The 19,434-nt window shown below is 38.7% G+C and overlaps 4 protein-coding genes across 6 annotated transcripts; 2 read left to right on the forward strand and 2 right to left on the reverse strand.

Moving 5' to 3' along the window:
* Positions 1–2: 2 nt before the first annotated feature.
* On the reverse strand, positions 3–5,512 carry LOC106751882. Of its 2 annotated transcripts, XM_014633124.1 has the most exons (10): positions 2,686–5,512; positions 2,392–2,615; positions 1,977–2,196; positions 1,733–1,885; positions 1,490–1,654; positions 1,220–1,393; positions 951–1,128; positions 561–886; positions 262–398; positions 3–194 (listed from the first exon to the last, which is right to left on the reverse strand). In XM_014633124.1, the coding sequence occupies exons 1-10, from the start codon at positions 5,359–5,361 to the stop codon at positions 23–25; spliced, it is 4,425 nt and encodes a 1,474-aa protein (XP_014488610.1). In that variant the 5' UTR covers positions 5,362–5,512; the 3' UTR covers positions 3–22. The 2 variants fall into 2 exon arrangements, with proteins under 2 accessions (XP_014488610.1, XP_014488611.1); XM_014633125.1 differs by lacking the exons at positions 3–194; positions 262–398; positions 561–886 and having other exon boundaries at positions 1,003–1,128; positions 1,220–1,327; positions 1,476–1,654.
* A 125-nt stretch (positions 5,513–5,637) lies between these two features.
* Positions 5,638–11,094, forward strand: LOC106751883 (polyphosphoinositide phosphatase). 2 transcript variants are annotated; one of them, XM_014633127.1, is made up of 14 exons: positions 5,736–5,819; positions 5,884–6,109; positions 6,535–6,693; positions 7,257–7,629; positions 7,690–7,936; positions 7,998–8,193; positions 8,250–8,448; positions 8,678–9,238; positions 9,305–9,417; positions 9,474–9,714; positions 10,026–10,241; positions 10,317–10,499; positions 10,575–10,743; positions 10,917–11,094. In XM_014633127.1, the coding sequence occupies exons 1-14, from the start codon at positions 5,736–5,738 to the stop codon at positions 11,010–11,012; spliced, it is 3,063 nt and encodes a 1,020-aa protein (XP_014488613.1). In that variant the 3' UTR covers positions 11,013–11,094. The 2 variants fall into 2 exon arrangements, with proteins under 2 accessions (XP_014488614.1, XP_014488613.1); XM_014633128.1 differs by lacking the exon at positions 6,535–6,693 and having other exon boundaries at positions 5,638–5,819.
* On the reverse strand, positions 11,092–12,130 carry LOC106751886 (ubiquitin-60S ribosomal protein L40). Its single transcript, XM_014633133.1, has 3 exons — positions 12,019–12,130; positions 11,514–11,715; positions 11,092–11,390 (listed from the first exon to the last, which is right to left on the reverse strand). Exons 2-3 carry the CDS (start codon positions 11,701–11,703, stop codon positions 11,194–11,196), a joined length of 387 nt encoding a protein of 128 aa, XP_014488619.1. The 5' UTR covers positions 11,704–11,715; positions 12,019–12,130; the 3' UTR covers positions 11,092–11,193.
* Positions 12,131–13,007: 877 nt separating this feature from the next.
* On the forward strand, positions 13,008–15,204 carry LOC106751885 (protein NipSnap). Its single transcript, XM_014633132.1, has 5 exons — positions 13,008–13,293; positions 13,352–13,534; positions 13,959–14,127; positions 14,194–14,461; positions 14,662–15,204. Exons 1-5 carry the CDS (start codon positions 13,220–13,222, stop codon positions 14,808–14,810), a joined length of 843 nt encoding a protein of 280 aa, XP_014488618.1. The 5' UTR covers positions 13,008–13,219; the 3' UTR covers positions 14,811–15,204.
* The last annotated feature ends 4,230 nt before the right edge of the window (positions 15,205–19,434 follow it).

Raw genomic sequence — 19,434 nt, forward strand, 5'->3', positions numbered from 1 at the left:
TAACAAGTAGTGCATTCACTCATCATTGTCCTCGTAAGGATGGTTGCTTTAATGTATGTTGGCTCACGTACTGCCATATGCAGATTGCAGCGGTAACGTGAACGTTCAACGACCGTATCACACCTACTTGAGGTATTTCCACACAAGCGTCAAAGAGGGGTATCAAGTTTGCAGGCATACCATCTTTCTCGTTCCTACGAAACGTCATCCTGATTACACAAATCTTAAAGTAATGCTTTGCAAGCTGAGAGATTGATTTACCCTAACACGAGAATTGTCTTTTTCTCGAATTTCGCCTCGAATAAGTTTACGCTATTGGCTGTTTGTTCGGCACCAATTAATGACCATCCTGCATTTTTCTTTTCCAATAAATATTGTTGTAACTCGTGCGATTTCACCTAGATATTTCAAAACACTGTAATGTTATTCGAAAATATCCATGAACGAGTCTACGTTAAAACAAGAAAACTAAATCGGATTATATGGCTGATGGAATAGTGTTGATTGAAAATCTCCATTTTTCAAGAATACGCCTTTAAAGTGATATACCATTTGAGTACCTGTAGCAGACTTATCCATCTTTCGGCGGACACACTGAGGCATTGAAATTCCCTGTCCTTTACACAATCCAAATTTGCAATGACTAGTAACTTAACTCCAAATATTTCGCACGTTCTTGCAATTCCACCTAAATTCGGCGGTCGACTAACGAGAGATGCTACAACTATCAGACCTTCTTCGTGTAAGTCTCGCCGGTGTATGGATTCTTCTGTTGCTCCAAAATTATCACTGTATACCGGAACTGTAAACGGGTCAATCTTCCTTTGAATATTGTGTAAACCTTCCATGTGAATTTCAACATTGTTCGCCAACGACTCCGCGTCACCTAGAATATTACTTTATTTTATATCCCATTGTCGTCACACGCTATTATTACTTCTTGAATTTACCTGTGGAAGATTTCATGAGATACATAGAAGCAGTAGTTTCGGATAGGAACGAATTGACATTGTAGAGCTGCAGGGGATGATTATCGTTTCGCGCAAACATGAAAGCTTTAAACACATCCGGGCTGATCCACTCGTCGCAACTTACATTAGTTAGTCGTGGTAATTCCAAGTAAATCGTCTACGGGTATCGTAAAAAAATAATATACATAATTTCTCGTTAAACCTGTTCAATATTCTCGCCTTTTTTCTCTCAAGTAAGCAATGTATACCTGCAAACTGTAATCATCGATTGGATGAAAACCGGAAAAGTAAAAATCGTCCTGTATCTTTGTGGAATTCTTCGTCGAGCTTGTTTGTTGCAAGCTAGCTTTAGCCGCCTGATACATGCCATTGTAGCCATCATTTGTTTGTTTCATTAATTCACGCAGCCGCACCAGAATAAACTATATTAAAAAATCATAATTCCCTGTAAGCAGGGAATGCTTACGCGAATAACGAACGGGTGTGTTTCGATCCAATGCTTACCAGATTTTACTTGCCTGGTTATAGAGACGCATATTAAATTGTTGGCCTAAACAACATTGCGCTACGTACGGCAGAGCTGTTCTGATAAAAGTTTCCCGGTTGGTACCTGAAAGAAGTCGCGCGACGTGGTACACAATACTTGCCACAGAAACTGTACATCCCGGTCGTTTTTCTATACTCTAGAAATACACATTATGACACAGATATTTGATACAATATGTTGCGAATAAGATGATAAATTTATAAAGTCCAACTACCTCTGCGAAAAATATCCACAATTCATTGTGTAGATCGCTATTTCTTCTCAAGATTCGTACCATCAGCCATTCTTGCATCAATCTCACGCTATGCTGATTGCTTTCCGAAAAAATCGATTCACTCAATTTTTTTCGTAGCAGAATCACGAGCTCCTATAAAACAATTATCGATTGATTTTCTGGTAAAAGGAAAGATAAAATTATCCACATCTTAACCGACCGTTAGTCGGCTTTAAGAACTCACCTCACTCATGACCGGTTCTAATATTAATAAAATCTGCATTAGTCTATGCTTTAATTTATGTATGTAGGAATCGTTGAAGTATCTCTTGTTTCTGTACTTGTCCAACATTTCGAATATAAGTGGCACAACGGTCGTCGCATAATTTAACACAGGATAACTAACTATTCTATGCAGCAATATCGTCGCCGATGCTCTAACTGCAGCATCGTTATTATGATCTCTATCGACAAGATAAATCTCAATAAGAATGATATGAAAGAATTGTTGAAATTAATTACTTGTTAGATGGGACATTTATTTCCACCACGTACGAAAGAACATTGAAGATTATCCAGTTAGACGAGAGAGAAGGAGTCCGGAACACTCGCGATATTATTTGTGTAAAATAAAAAAAAGAACATTTGACGATAATTACAATGTTAGAATATGCTCGGGGAAATGTTGTCCCAGATGCTTGGCGATGAACAAGTGAACATGATTTTCGACTCTTTCGTCACGCCGAAGTACTGAACCGTGAAGAAGACAGTTTAACAACGGTTTTTCCAATTTCATCAAATTATCCACGTCCAGTCTTTCCATCTTTGACAACAATATCCTCTTAAATTTGGCCGTACCATCGCCTCCCAATTGATCGACAAACTGGAAGACGAGATTTTACAAAGGCAATCGATACACCATATTGTAGGTATTCTCCCCTGATATAACTTACTTCCGTTGTGAATTCCGCGGCACCAGGCAGTAGCAAAAAGTTATCGCTTATAATAACTCCCGTGAGTTTCTCTATCGCCCTCCAGAATACATTGTTCTTTTTACCGACGAAGGTGCATCTCCAGCATGTCCGAAGGATATGCTCCAAAGTCTCCCTATCGTTTGAGTCATTGATAACTCCACCGTCGACCATCACAGCCAATATCGTGGCTACTTCGGAAACAATTTCCGTCCCTCCTAACTCGAGGAACTTGAGCAGATCGTTCAGCAGCGCGGCGGTGGGAATCCACGTGTGTACAGGAGAATTTCGGAGATATCGATGCGTGAGTCGCGAAAGAAGCAAGTAATATTCCGACGCAACTTTCCCGCAATTCACCGCGTCACCGTCCACATTCAGCAAATCTTTCGTGTAAAATGTTCTCGCCTGGGAGGGCAAGGTGCTCTGGGTGAGGTGCAAGATGCACATGCCATACAGGCTACTTTGACGGTCCTTCAGTAAACGTATGCTCTCTTCTTGCAATTTTTCCGCGTAGCTGCTCGCGTCTCTCTTCGGCATGACCAAGTCCGCGTTCGCGATGTGCGAAGACAGGATGGCCGTGTATCTCGTGTAATCCTCGTAATTTAGTCCCGTGGCCATCTTCCTCACGTTTTTAATTAGAAACTTGAAAGCGGCGTGTATGTAGAACGATATCAAGCGCGTCACGCCGTTGCAGGCCGTTCCTCCGTACATGTTCAACGAATGCGAGATAAATTCCGCTACGTTGATGCTCGAGCGAATATCGGCGTAAGGTCTGACCTCGATGCCGTTTAAGGAGGACAACCAGTTGTTCAACGCATTCTCAGCGGGGCACGTTCTGCACGTAAGCACGAGACCCGCGTCGTGCAAGAGGAACATCATCAGCGCGAATGCTCTCGGGCCGACTTCGGGACTTTCATCGTATGAATACTTCTTGCAAGTCTGTTCCACGAAAGTCATCGCGTCTTCCTTCGGCAGTGCCTCTCGCAACCAAGCCGTGATCACGCTCCAAGGGGATCCTCCTCTGGCGAGACCCTCTCCCGGAGGGAACGCGGCTAAGAAGTTAGCGAGCAGTGTCAGGTCGCTGATCTGCCGTATGAAGTTCGGTATCGTCCGCAAAAGTTCAATTTGCGACGCGGTACGTAAAACGCGAGAGTGTATGTTCAGGTTCGTCTCCAACAGAGATTTAATGGCACTCAATTCAGCAGCTCGCCAATCGTCCTTGCGTATCCCCTCCTCCTGCGAAGTTGCTCGCAGCGTGTGTACTACGTAAAATATCGCTACCGGGCCCCAGGTCAGCTCGCTGACTTTCTTCAGGAATCTACCGAGCAAACCTGTCTTCGTCATACGTCTGAAGAATGTCGCGAGTTCTCCCACAATCTCCGGACAGTCTTCGTTAGGCTGGCACTCGTAAAGGAAAGAGTTATTGAGGATACTCACGAACAACTCGAGAAACTGATCGTCAAACACGACGCTGTCCAGCTTGCAAATGTGCGACACGCTCCACTTTACGATATTATTATTCTCGTGCCGTAGGACTTTCTCGAGGATGCATCGCAGCCACACGATGTTGAAACAAGATTTATGCTCCTCGCTCGCCTTTACCAAACTGCTCACGTGAGTTAGAGCCGGTGCTACCAAGTGATATTGCTTTTCCTCCAATGCCTCGTACACCAAGAAGAATTTCTGCCTGATGCCGTCCGCTGACAAAGCTGAAGATTCGCTGCAAATAAACGGAGTAACTTCAGCTTTCATTGATCCTAAGTTGCCAGCTTTACTCATGAAATCAGTAGCTCTTCTCATTATGTACAAAGCTTGTTTGCGATATTGTTGCAACGGTGATCGCAATCCCTCTAATAATAATAACCAGAAAGTGTTCTTACTGAAGATATCGCGATGTACGCAAGTTAACTTTGTAGAATGATGCGACGTGAGACACGTATCCGTCATGATACTTAGGACGGTGAGAAATTCTTTCAGATCATTCATCTTGTTCAAGATGTAATCCCACAATGGAAATAATACATGTTCAGAAGCAAAGGTGTTCACCAGCATGGGAAACATCGATGCGAATGCTCCCCATTCCGAATCTTCTTTTATCTTCATCCATGACTTCACAACCTCCAAGTACATAGAACCGATTTCTTCCAATTCCTTCTCATTGCTGCTCCCATCATAATGAGAAAATCGATGTAAGCATAAGGACTCTAACAAGTATTCCAGTACCTTCATGTACATAGCTCTAGTATCGCTATTTGTGGTATAGACACTGTAAGAGTTTAGAAAGTTCCGCAAAAGTTGTTCAATCGATGCGGTGTTACAGTAAAGTACCGTTTGTAGAATGATTATGTCGCGTAAAATCGACATTTCTGCAAGATTTCGCCGATGGTGCGCTGGAAAAATAACTTCGATACTAGAAAGGCATATCTCCGTGTGAGATACCAGGTGTTTCTTAACGTTGCGATCGTATGCTTGTTGATATTCGTAACATAACAGCATTCGATAGATTTCCAGTTCACGTATATTCAACTTTTCTTTGGTCATCTCACAATTATAAAACTGTATCAAATGGCGAGGTAAAACGTCGTCTTCGAGTTTATTGGCCCGTAAAACCGAAATATCTAGCGTTGGGAAACGCAAGTAGCGATCGTGCAAATCCATTTCACACGATCTGTAACTTCTATATACACAGTCAATTATGTACTATTGGTAAAATTCACCTTGTCCAGCTACAGCCTCTTCAGGGTAGCGAACAGGCTAGTATCCGCGATGCATCTTAACCTCCACAAAGGGTGCGTTCAGAAATTCTATTCTACAGGTAGAGTTACGTTTATTAACCCAATCAAGAAATCTGTATTATTTCGATTGGTCAACTGAAAGCTACTCTACCTTTCGAGTGGGATTTCTGAACGCACCGTGAGAGACTAACAAATCGGATTAGTAGTACGACTGTGGAAACGTCAAAAAGTGGTCGTAATCAGAAGATGTAATAACTAATCTATCGTTCTTCACGCGACAAAGTCGTAACGATTACAATGGAGGAGCAGGGCAAACCAACTGTGGTATTTCATCCGATTATTTCCTCCATACAAAAAATTGCACTGTACGAGACAAAATCTGTAAGTTTGATGTTTCTCATTAATACAAATATAATAATTCAGTAATTCTGTTAATATTTTACAGCGATTTTATCTAATGGGTTCGAACAATACTTTAACGCGTTTTCGAGTTTTAAAGATCGATAGGATGGAACCGAGAGAATTGATCGTAGTGGATGACAAAAGTGAATATACCCAGGATGAAATAAAGGATTTAGTCAACATGATAGACATGGGTAATCGAACGAGAACTGGACAACGCAACAGTACAGGCGGTGTTGCGCGTGTTGTATCTGCTTTTGGAATTGTTGGTAAGATCAGGAATAGTTCTTAATGCATATGTATAATAAGTATAGAATTGTTAATAATCGTACGTATATAAGCCTTTGTAATATATATTACATACATAAGTATGTGTACGTGTGTGTGTATATATATATATGTGTTGCATGTAATAATTTATATACAGTTGTAACATTTTTGTTCAAACAATTATCTCTCTCATATTTGTGGTATATGCACTTTATATATTTTATATAATTGATAAAAAGGTTCCTCAGCCTTGTGATGCTTCTTCAATCATTCATGGTACAATGTTTAATTATATCGTCACAATACATAAATGTTCATTGCTAACCACCATTTCTGCACTATCATTATTTCAAATACTAAAAACATCTAATTGGAATTCTTGTTATATGAAACTTGGCTTACTTACATTTGCTTGCTAATAAAGGCAACAATAGTAAAGAACCTGCACCCAGTACGAGTAGATCAGAGGAGCAACAAGAATCACAAAAGCCGCTGCACAAACCAACGCAAACTAAATTTACCTGGAGGAACATGTGGCAGAGAAATACTTTTCCCAGGCTAGTGCCAGCTTTTGGTCTTCTTGGTAAGGCACAATGAGCTTTCTACTGGCAAAACTAAAGGTAGATGTATGTAATTGTCAAACGGAATAACTTTGTTGCATAACGAGAAAATTGGCTTCCGGATAGAAAGCAGTGAGTATGGCAAGTCGCTTGTTAATTGGTCGGCATGGAAGGGTATACATTATTAAATTGTGAATAAATCAAATTAAAAAAAAAGGAAAGCGATATGCATTAAGATTGGGTAACACAGAGTTATTCGGTTAAAGAATAATAAATATCCATTTAAGGTGTGTACAATCAATTGGAATAGTAAGTATTATACGGTAATATTGATCAATCAGCGGTATGTACATGATATTTTTCTTACACGCATGATATTGTAAACAGATATGTGTTTACAATGTTTTCTGTTATGTCATTTGATTGATTGCATGGGTGCTACACGCCAGACAGTGGTTACTATGGTACACAAGCAAACTATTGTTATTTCGTTAAACGATTTGTAGATAGAAACAAAATGTGTATCTCGATATGTCCCGTAAACGATAATTAGAGCAATGAAAAAGAAGATACTGTCCGATACCAGGCTTCGTGCGTTTCCTGGAGGGCTATTACATCATCCTGGTTACGAAACGTCGGCGAGTTGCGGTCGTTGGTCATCACACGATTTACAAAATCGAGGACACCGCGATGATATACATACCGAACGACATCATACGGCTCTTCCATCCGGACGAGCAGAGATACGTAAAGATGTTCCAAAGTATCGATCTCAGCAGTAACTTTTACTTCAGTTACTCGTACGACATGTCGCATACTTTTCAAAGTAACATGTCACCACCGAGGCATATTAAATCTGACGTCTCCACGCCGGCCGGCCGCAAGGAATCTGACGAATCGGAAGACTCGGAAGATTTCTTTAACATGTGGGCATTCAGGAAAGATTGGCAGGCCAGACGGTAGGGTAGCTGTTTCGAGCGAAACACGTAACGGATTTCTTTACTCGAGTGTATTTACAGGGAAGACGAGAAATATGTGGATTACGGTATCCGTAGCAATCCGCATCGCCGCTTCGTGTGGAACTCTCACCTTCTGAGGCCCGTGGAAAAGGATCTGCATCCTGACTGGATACTGTACATAATACACGGCTTCATCGGTCAGTCGAACGTGAGCATCTTCGGCAGATCCATGTACGTTACTATTATCGCAAGGAGAAGCAACAAGTACGCGGGCACGCGATTTCTAAAACGCGGCGCAAATTTCGACGTAAGTCCGTGTCCACTCTCTGCAGCATGTCGCGAATATGAACCGAAACTAATGCGTACAGGGAGATGTTGCCAACGAAGTGGAGACGGAACAGATCGTTCACGATTCTGCCGTGAGCTCATTGAGCAAAGGACGCTTCAGCTCTTTCGTGCAGATGCGCGGCTCGGTGCCCGCTCATTGGAGTCAGGACGTTAGCAAAATGGTGCCGAAGCCGACCATAACTTGCGACCTGGCCGATCCTTACGTAGAAACGGCAGGTACGTGGAAGACCAAGGCATTTACTTCCAAGAGGGGTCGACACGAATGATTTTAGGTGCACATTTCAATCAACTGTTGAGAAGATACGGATCACCGATAATCATCTTAAATCTGGTGAAGAAACGGGAGAAGAAGAAACACGAGAGCACGTTGAGCGAAGAGTTGAGCATGGCTGTGAAGTATTTGAATCAGTTTCTACCTTTGGAACACCATATCCAGTATATAAGCTTCGACATGGCCCGTATGAGCAAGAGGCAAGTTCCAAAGCTAATATAGGATCGCTATTTAAAGGAGTAGTTTAATGAAGCGAGAAAACGCGTTATGAGATGTAAACACATAGCTCGGTTTGACAATTTCTTCAGCAGGCTTGGTTATCAACATGAGTTTAATGGCTATAGCCAGTCTGCTACGCTTACTATCTAATCTACCGGCAACTAACATTTCGGGACATCAAAGCAAACGAAGCAATGTTTCTTCTTACAGAAAAGAAGTGAACGTTATGAGACGTTTAGCGAACATCGCTTACAACGCGGTGTTAAAGACCGGTATTTATCAGTCGCACAATCCGTATTACAGTCAGAGGTATCTGTTCTCGCCGCAGAACAATAACACCAGGAAACTCCACAAGACAAATTCGAGCTCGACTTTGTCGTCGAATTTGTGCGACGCCAGATATTCCATTAACAAGACTGATTGTGGCAGGCGAACGAGTTCCGATTCCAGCACATACGTCAATCGAACAAACGAATGGAGTCAAGTCGAGAACAAAGTGAGAGAGTGTTTCGCCAGAAGGGGAACTTTGCAAACCGGAATCATTCGGACTAATTGCGTAGACTGTTTAGATCGCACCAACACGGCGCAGTTCGCGATAGGGAAGTGCGCCTTGGGATTCCAGTTGTGTGCGTTGGGTGTATTGGAATCTCCCAAGCTCGAGTTCGATTCCGATTGCGTGAGAATGTTGGAAGAACTGTACGAGGACCACGGGGACACTCTAGCTTTGCAGTACGGTGGCTCGCAATTGGTGCACAGAATTAAAACGTACAGGTGAATAAACACGCCATTCAAGGTTTGCCCAGCCAATGAAAATATACGACTTTTCTGTTGTTTAAGGAAAACTGCGCCGTGGACTAGTCAGGGTAACGATATCATGCAAACTTTAAGCAGATATTACAGTAATACGTTCAGTGACCAAGAAAAGCAGCATACGATTAATTTGTTTCTGGGTAAGTAATATCTGCAAAACAAGATTATCGTGTTTGATCAATCGCACGTGCTTTAGGATTGTTCGTACCGGAAGAAGGCAAGCCTCCGATATGGGAACTTTTAACGGATTATTACCTCCACCACCCACCCGCCTGTCGATATCTGCGTAAAACAAAGCTCCTGACGCAGTGGTGGGATAAAAATGTGTTGAAGTTTCTCCCTTACGCGCTCGACGAAGTAACCAAGTCTTGCTCGGAAATGATACAAGTGCAGAACTCAATGGAAGAAATGATCGATGTTTATTACGACTATCACAGGTAATATCGTGTTTCTACACTGAAACAAAAATTTCGTCTGATCGGTGAAATTTCGCTGAAATGAACACAGTTTTTTCTCAAGTCCACTGAACAAATTGTATAATTTCTATAATGTGTTATCAGTTGATTGGTCGCTGTATTAATCAACACAATTTGACATTTTTTGGACCGGTCGCCGATTTTGTAAGATCCAACCGGTTTTTTTTTCCTCAGCGCATACACCCGCATTAGGCATATTGTAAATTGACATATTTTATTATAATTCCTCATATAGATATTATGTTGCTTAACATTCAATCTAATATTTTTAGGCCGTATGAATTGTCTTTGCTGTCTGAAGTATATGCGTATAAAATTAGTCACTCTGTCAGAGATTTTATGCCGCACTTCACCACCTGCTATAGTCCATTTGCCGTCCGTGTGCGTCCAGGCAGACGGAGAGAAGAAGCGGGTAGTAAAAACTTGAATATGAAAAATCCATCCATGACCGGCCAGAGTAGTACGAGCAGTACAACGTCTAGTGCGAGGTAATCTTTCTGGAAATAATGTAGCTCATCGATTGATTAAAAAAATTCGATATCAGCATGGATTGTGTGTCGTAGTTCGAGCGAGGACTCTAGTTCGGATGAAGATGAAAGCCATCAACAAATGGACGATTCCCAATTAGTAGCTTCCAAGGACAGCTCGGAACTAATGTCCTTCGAATCTTTGTTTCCGTCTATGAAAGAAGTTTACGGCACACAGCCGGAATATCCGAAGCGAAACGATATAATTCTCTATAAGAGGTGAGCGATACGAATATTTCTGCAACTGCGAATTTTATACGTGTTTTAACTAATGTATCCCGCTTCTCGGCGAAGATTTGTCCTAATAGGACGCAACGCAACGTATTCCACCGATCATACTAAACTACGTTCGAAATTGATCCAGCAAACATCCTTTCCCGAATCTATAGTCCCTGTGGTTGCGATACCTATTGTTAAAGATGCGAGCATTAGCATATATGAGCAATATGTGAAAAGAGCTACAGTAAGTAGATAGATTTATATATTCTCTCTTTTTACTGATAAAAGTGCTTCTGAAAAACCACTTGATTGACTGAGGAGCCAAATTCAAAGCACTTTTATCGATGAAAGGGAATACAGACCATAGTATTGACCAGAGATTTCCTCTTAAATTGGTGTATATAAATGTGTTTGCAGAAAGGTGGTTCTGTACCAAATCCAAACGATATGAACCTATACGAGACTTATACTACTCAGCACAAACTGTTCATGGAACGAGTATGTTCCGGATAAATCAACATTACCTCAAATCTGTTTTATAAACGGAAATAGTGTATGTATATTAGATGTATGAGAAATAAAGCATTTAATATCACTGGCACTTAATTTATTGAAACCAAGTACAGAGAAATATATTTTTCCATGTTACCCAAGTCTGTACAAGAAGTACAGCACTTGCAATTGTCCCGACAATTTACTTCAGTTTCTTCTTCGGGCGGATATTGTTTGTGTGACCGCACTTCTTCTTACGGCAATTTGTTGCACGGGGATGAAGACGGGCGTAGCACTTGCGACAGATCATTTTGTCACAGTTGTATTTCTGAGCGAGTATACGTAGCGTTGGCTCAATCACACCTCCTCGGAGACGAAGCACAAGATGGAGAGTAGATTCTATAAAAAGAAAAAAAAAAAGTTATCTTTCTAATTGAACTATAGTTATACTTGGTATATCTGAGAAAAACATTATTGCAAAAACTCTCTAAGATTAGCTCGAATAGCCACACTTATATGTACCCTTTTGAATATTATAGTCGGACAAAGTACGTCCGTCCTCCAACTGCTTGCCAGCAAAGATTAGTCGCTGCTGATCAGGCGGAATTCCTTCCTTGTCCTGGATCTTAGCCTTTACATTTTCGATTGTGTCGGATGCCTCCACCTCAAGGGTGATCGTTTTACCCGTGAGGGTTTTCACGAAAATCTGCATGGTGGTGGTTACCTAAATCGTATGAGAGTTACTGACACTGCGGATTTATCAAGAGACGGTGAGAGGGACAAACGTTAGGACCGAAGAGAAATTTAGAACAATCGAGAAATTTCAACAACGTAGAATCACGTGTGCACGCGATGCGTTGGCACTGCATCGCAATTGTTTCTCACATTATTTTTGTTTAAGCGTTGCTCGGATCCTCGCGTTTAACAAATAGGAGAGCGACGGACATTACGCACCGATAAGGATCAAATACGAAATTAATTACGGGAGAAAATACGACGAGAAACTAAAAGAATATCGTGTACTCACTTTCCTCCTCTCGTCGCAAAACACAACCTAGAAAGAGCTCACCTCGATGATGGCTGACAAAATTGCGCACGCAAACTTAGCTACGGTAACGTGCATCACTTCCGCTGGCAAACACTGCAGCTTGCGCGACATCTCGCGGTGCTTCGAGATCTATCGTAGTAAATACGATTTCAAAAAACGTGAAACTACCATTTGCATTGTTACCTTCCGTAAGTACCCTTACTTTCTCTCATTATTATACAGTGTCTGCCAATGTAATTATAATAAGCAATTAGTACTAAATGTCTTTTCTGTTACAATTTCGCTAGACGAATCTCCATCAATCCTAAGAAGACTTCTCTATATATTTGATAAGTTTCCTGTCGTCGAGCTGTTTCTTGCGAATTTCCAACCGTTATCATGTGTGTTTTCAGGCTGCTGGAAATCTCTTTTAGAATCTGTCACGCGATGAAATAAACAATAAGGTGTATCCAGACACTTACCTGAGCATTTTCACTATTTCAGTCTTTCAATATTTTGACATTTCCAGAAAGAAATAATTATATATGAAATTTGTCTCTGTGTGGCCATATATAATCAAATATGATTATATATGTTCCACATGTAAAAAATGTTATATGAATAGAAGTAAATGCTTATATTTATGGCTGTCCACGATGTAAACAATTGAACAATTTTGTTCGTTTTTCATTCAACAATATTTTCATTTCTTATATAATTATATGTAGCTACATAATACATAAATCATATATAGGCCTTTTTCTCCAGGTATTGAGTGGAAACATTGATGTTATGATATACTGTTAGGTCCTCCCGATCAGAGACTGTCAGTCGCGTCGGAATTAATGAACTTTTTGGAAAGAATGACCTTTTCGATCGTTTCAGATGAGCACGCGACATAGGATTGGGTGAGATAACCGCCCCGGGAAACAGGATCATCTCGAACTTATCTGTACGATTCCACGATAGTGGTGGACGTTCTCGGCCACGTTTCGCCGGATGTTGATCGGTTTATTTCGATGGCCGTCCCCCGCGCCTTTCTCCCCGCGGAAAAAAATCCGATGGAGATTACGAGTCGAAATAAACGGGGCGCGCGGATAATATTCACGGTTGCCCGCAGAGCCTGGTCGGCGCGTGCCAGTCGCAGATCACGAGAGGCTCGGACGACGACGGCGGCAGCAGAGATCTGATAGAGGTGGAGATGGCCGCCGTTTTGAGGAGGAAACTTCGTGTCGTGTCGGGCGCGCTCAACGGGAAGGCGCTCGTCGCCGCACGGTAGGCAGTTTGTCACTCTTAACGCGGCCCGTTATTTATTCTCAGATTGCGTTCGTAGGTCTCTGGCAAAGTCATCGGTCCGAGGGGACATCAGCGAAGGATGGATCAGTAAACTCCTGGTGAGGAAGATCGAGCCCACGAAAGAGTCGCACTCGCGGATGCTCTCCGACAAAGAGGTCATCTATGCGCTGCACACTCATAACATTCGGCCGGACTCGATCGACAAATATCTGACCAACTAGTGAGTCGCATCTTTCCATCTCGCATAGGATTTTTCAATAATACATCTGAATTCATTCTATTGTCGTGTAATTGATTAATATATCAGGTAAGGTGATTTTGGAGACCTACATGAAAATCTGTGTATTCTTGGTGTTCCGCTATATATAACGTTAAAATTCTCGGTTAGTATTATTAACATCTCAATTGTATTCTTTTTGTCCCGTAACCTCTACAGACTTGTGAAAAGTCTAAGGGAACAACATTGATTAAATCCATTCGATGATTTGGACTTTAGAGGTAAATCAAGAGGTTGACAAACATTTACCAGTTTTAACTGACACTAATTTTCTGAATGTTTGCTTCTTTCTCGTTGCTTGGGGCAGATATTGGTGAAACACAAATTTGCCTTGTACACATTTTCTTCTTTTTCCGCATAATTACAGTGAGGAAAATGTCAACCTCATACATTCGAAAAAATCTGACTTAAATTGCGAGTTGGTCGGTTCGTGGACAGTCGAGGTTGGAGACTTGGATCAAGCTTTACATCTGTGGCAGTGTACAGGTGGCTATGAAAGTATAGACCATGTGCAGAATGTGCTTTCTCAGGATGAGGTACAAAATATCTTGGTTATGTAGAAATATCAGAGGTACGTGGTAATGAATATTTGTTTCCCGCAGGCTTATAAACGATTGCTCAGGGAAAGGGGAAATTACTTAAGGTCGCGTCACTTGCAATATCTATTGGCGTTCAGTTATTGGCCACCGCTGGTAAAGCGTCCAGCTTCGAACAAGTATGAGATACGCAGTTACAGCTTGAAACCGGGTACAATGATTGAATGGGGAAACAACTGGGCCAAGGCCATCAATTACAGACGCAACAACGATGAGCCTTTCGCTGGTTACTTTTCACAAATTGGTAGACTATACAATGTTCACCACATTTGGTGTAAGTAGAACACTCTCAATTGTTATTTCTTTATGTCATTAAATTATGATTAATTATAAATGTCTCGATGGTTTTGTCAGGAAGAAATGTGTTCCAAAACGTTTTAAAATTTTGTTGCGAGACAAGCGACAGAGTGATTTACAAAACTGATTATTTTTCTCAAAAGCGTGCAAACTGTGATACCTAATTTTTACTTTCAGGTTACAAGAATCTTCAATCGCGCAAAGAAACGCGCGAAAGCGCTTGGCGATCACCTGGCTGGGACGAATGTGTCGCTTATACAGTACCTTTAATAAGAGAAATGCATTGTCGCATACTAAACCCGACCACGTTTTCACCCACGAAATAAGATTTTACGCAAGATGCGAACGCGCAAATGCATTTGTATATTACTGATCACATTTCTTATATACATATATCGATTGTAATATTGTAAAAAAACATTTGTTACATGTATACACTGTAGATGTAATAACTATGTCAACTATACGCGCAACATGAGGAGAGCTACAAATTTTTGTTGTATTACAACTGGCAGAAGATGTAGTTTGTTATTATTAGAACTTGTGTATTGCAGCAAAAGCGTTTCTTTCATATATATATATATATATATATATATATACAAACACGCTCTATGCATATACGTCATATTTTCGCAATGTCAGTTTGAAGCACATTTATATATATATATACACACACATATATACGCGTGTATAGATGAATATAAACAAACGATCTTTATACTTGTACATCTTTTCCTCTTTTCCAAATCTGCCGGACGTTACATAACTCGAAAATATACCACGGAAAAAAAGTATAATATTCTCGCACATTTTGATTTCACTCGTAATTGCCTGTTTTTATAAATATCAAGTTGATCAAAGAATCTATTATGGAAAAGACATTCCCGATTGTTCTAGAACACTGCGTGTGAATACAGATTGTGAAAACCGATCTCTGCATATTATTGAGGAGGATCGGCAAACTGCATCAAAATTAGTTCACACTTCAATATTTTTTATTTTTATTATCTTATTAATGCATTGGATTAAACAGCCTTGACTATTTACTTTAAGCCTTAATTTATGATGCAGGTGGCATCTTACATACATAGTTTGTTGTTCTAGTCGTCGATTTAGTTACAAAACGTTTTCATACGTTACTTAAATTTAAAAATAAACCTGTACTATCCTCATAATGATTATATCATGAACGGTTATGACTCTCGATTATTCGCATTACGTACATTGCATCTCACGATCAGTTATTTATCAAAGGAATATAGATACCTATCGTGATAAAATTTTACATTTTATGCTGTATTTTTATATATGTATCATAATAATGGTAATAGTAAAATAATAGGGAATATATTTATATCTATTATATGTTATCTCTATCTCACCCTACTAATGAGTTGTGTGAGCACATATTGACTATAAATATTAGCTCATCCGTTCAGGCAATTGCATTAAATTCAAAACACTTTAACATTGCCACCAAGAGTCCTTAATAAAATTACTCTCTCTTTAATTATAGAGTTAATAAAAAGATTTACGACTCAACCATTTAGAGAAAACGGAATGTTCTGTTCCGAATGAAATGCAATAAAACGTCAAAGTAATATGTGCTTAATAAATTGCATGTGAAAGCATTCGCGTACAATCTTGAATAATTTCAATAATACATCGTCGTGAATGTTTGATAAGCACATTTCTTCCTGAAATTATGCCACATTAAATTGAGAATGATTAAATTTGAGTGTATTCTAAAGAAATATCAGTTTTCTATCTCGTGTAGAATACATATGGGAGAAAAGAGAGAGAGATGAGAGATTCTGCTTCACAAAGTTAGAGTTTCAATAGAGTTTTTAACATTTCTATTGGATGTGTGTGCGCAACGACTGATTCTCTACTTGCTACAGATATTCCAAATGGCGTTTATTCTATATGAGAAAAAATAACTAATTCTTGTCACTCTATTCCTACCTTGCTGCAAAAAGAAAAGAAAGAAGACTACAAGGCTGTTAAAAATAAAAATTACAATTTATCTAATTAAAGCCAGAGACTGTATTGAGAAGTATATATAGTTACATTTACTTCAGTATTCTGACGTGTACAAAAACAATTCTCTTGTAATTGGCCAATATAGCGGAAAGAACACAATTATACAAATTGTATTGGAATTATTACCTCAAGTATATATTGCGTTTTCATCTAACGACCTAAGTGAATCGTAATCTGGCAATACAAACCATTAATCAATGTTACGAAATCACACCTTACAAATGGAAGTAAGTGAAGAGTGAGCTCGTCAAATAATCACAAGCATAATTCGATAATACGATATTTGATATGCTATGCCTATGATTAATTGTTCAGCATTATCACATTCCAAATTCAACTAATAGAGTTTGCCACGTTTCTTTTTTTGGAAAATTTGATAAATCTTTCGGTGTGACTAAATAGTAGATGTTGTAATAAAAAGTCCCATATATCGCAGTTCTATGTAAAGCGAATAAATATTTACAAAACGCTAGCAACATCGACAAACAATTTCCTAAATTGGGTATTTAGCGAGTTTATTACCGATTACACAGACTATGATGAAGAATTACTTCGTCCCTTTTTTCTTCTTCCTTTTTTTTTTCTTTTTTGTTACATACATACAACTTAATTCAGAGATAACTCGTGCTATAATTAAAAGTGCATATAAAACTTAACAATCTCTTTTTGTTTTTTTTTTCCCTTACATAGAACCTTCCTGACGAGAGGATAAATTTGAAGTCTAGAACTTTAATAACTGCGATTATATTCAATTAGTAGTAATACTTATCGTAAGAGAAAGACCTACTGTATACAACGTATTAAATTAATCCAACAGCTTTCTCCCGAACCGTACATACGTCTCGCATGATTTTGGAATTCGATTTGTTAGCACGAACAATCTCTGTTAGTCCGTAATGCTTGAAATTGATAATAGCAATTGATCTCGGACATTTCTCTCTACTGGAACAACCTAAGGAAGAATTTAAATACATATCTTCATACACGTGGATGCCTGTCTTTTCTTATAATAAATTGTTGCATTTCGATTGCTATGTATATATATATCATGTGTCTATATTTACACGTTATATAAAGGGGAAACATTTCGGTTGATTGTGACGGTTTTCCGTTGTTGTTTTACAGTTTGGAACATATAATCATGACAACGATTGTGTCGTTTGCGTTTCACTACAGTCGTTCGTACCACTAATAATAATTGAACACACTTTTAGATATTCGTTCGATGCATGCTGATCATTCGATCATTTTCGTTTCCGTGCGCCGGATATTCGCCGAGAGAATTTCGTACGTGTAAACACGTATACAATGAGAATTGGAATGTGTGATGCATTGCAATCGATAATGTAAACAATACAACGTACACTATGTGTAAGTGTTGTTTGAAGCGCTCTCGCACATTTCCTATTTATTCCTCTTTCTTTTGTTTAAACGTACATTACACATGGGAAAAAAAAAGAATCTACGGACTTACGAAATAAAATGCAACATTTTTGGCCATGCCTCTTTCACCATTCTTATCTCTATCTAAAGCTAAACACATTTCTTCTTTTTCTGTTTTTTTTTTTCTTTAATTTACAGAGAATCTCAATGCATAAGCGTAAAATGAAATTATAAAACATTCTTTTTATAATATGCATTAATTAATTGATATAATACAAACATTTGATTGGCATTGATTGACACTTTCTCATCCATCGCTTACAAGTATTTCATGGTGTCTTACTGCTCTCTCAATATATTAGAAAGAAATTCGATTATCGTTGAATAGTAAATTTACATTTCCTCTTTACGAAATAACAATAAAATGCTTTATACATAAAACTTATTGACACTTCATAATCCAAACGTAAGTGGACCATACGCATTGCTAAGTATTAATTATATAGTAATAGCACCTCTTTAAAGAGCGTTACGATTAATGGAAATACATCTTAGTAGAAAATTCTTGACTTTAACACGAAACGATACTTGTTCTCGTTGTTTCTGCAGAGAAAGAAGTGTTCTTCTTGACACATTGTAACGAAACGAACATCGTCGAGAGGAACAACAGTCACAATCATTTGGATTTTAATTTCATATTTAATATTAAATGGGTTTAGTGATATAAGAAACAAAAATACATGAAAGGATAGTAAGTGAGAAAAAAATGAAACGTGTATTTTGATGTAAAAGTACAACATTGGGATGTGTACTGGATGAAATTTTAAAAATAGTCGTAGAATATATAATACAATATAAAAATATTGAAGTGATACAAAGAATCAGATTCAAACATTTGCGAGTAAATGCGGAAGAATCATCGTTCTTTCAACGTCAAACGCAAAGTTTCGTGAAATAGTGATGATCGGTCGAATTGAGAGAAACGAGAGAAAGAATGAATATTTTAGATTCGCATAGTGTATATATCAAGATAAATTATTACGATTATCGGTATAAAAATGTAGAGTGTTTTGGTTAAGATAATATCAATTAGTCTTACAATTAAGGTGTTTTGTATCACGGTTAATATCTGCGTTATGATTATCCTCTTTCGTCAATTATATATATATATTTTTTTTTATTTTATGTTTAACATAAAGAAATATTCTTAAACGTTACATTAGATGAGAAAGTATTTGTATCATATATTAAACAATAGATAGACTATAATTCGAAATAAATTCACTTAGTAATGACGCAGAAAGTATTTGGAATAATAATATAATCTGCTATTATTAAATAACAGAAAGAGAATACTCTTATATCTTTTGAGACAATTTATAATAGATAAATTATTACATTATAAATAATTTTTACATTAACTTTATTAACTTTATGTAAGAACTACGCGTATCTATTTAGAAATTTAAGATACAACCAACAATAAAGAATTTATCATTGCTAGCAGAAAAGTTGACAGGAATT

This window comes from Dinoponera quadriceps, unplaced genomic scaffold (assembly GCF_001313825.1).
Source record: "Dinoponera quadriceps isolate SergipeBrazil2010 unplaced genomic scaffold, ASM131382v1 scaffold316, whole genome shotgun sequence".
Taxonomy (NCBI): Eukaryota; Metazoa; Arthropoda; class Insecta; order Hymenoptera; family Formicidae; genus Dinoponera; species Dinoponera quadriceps.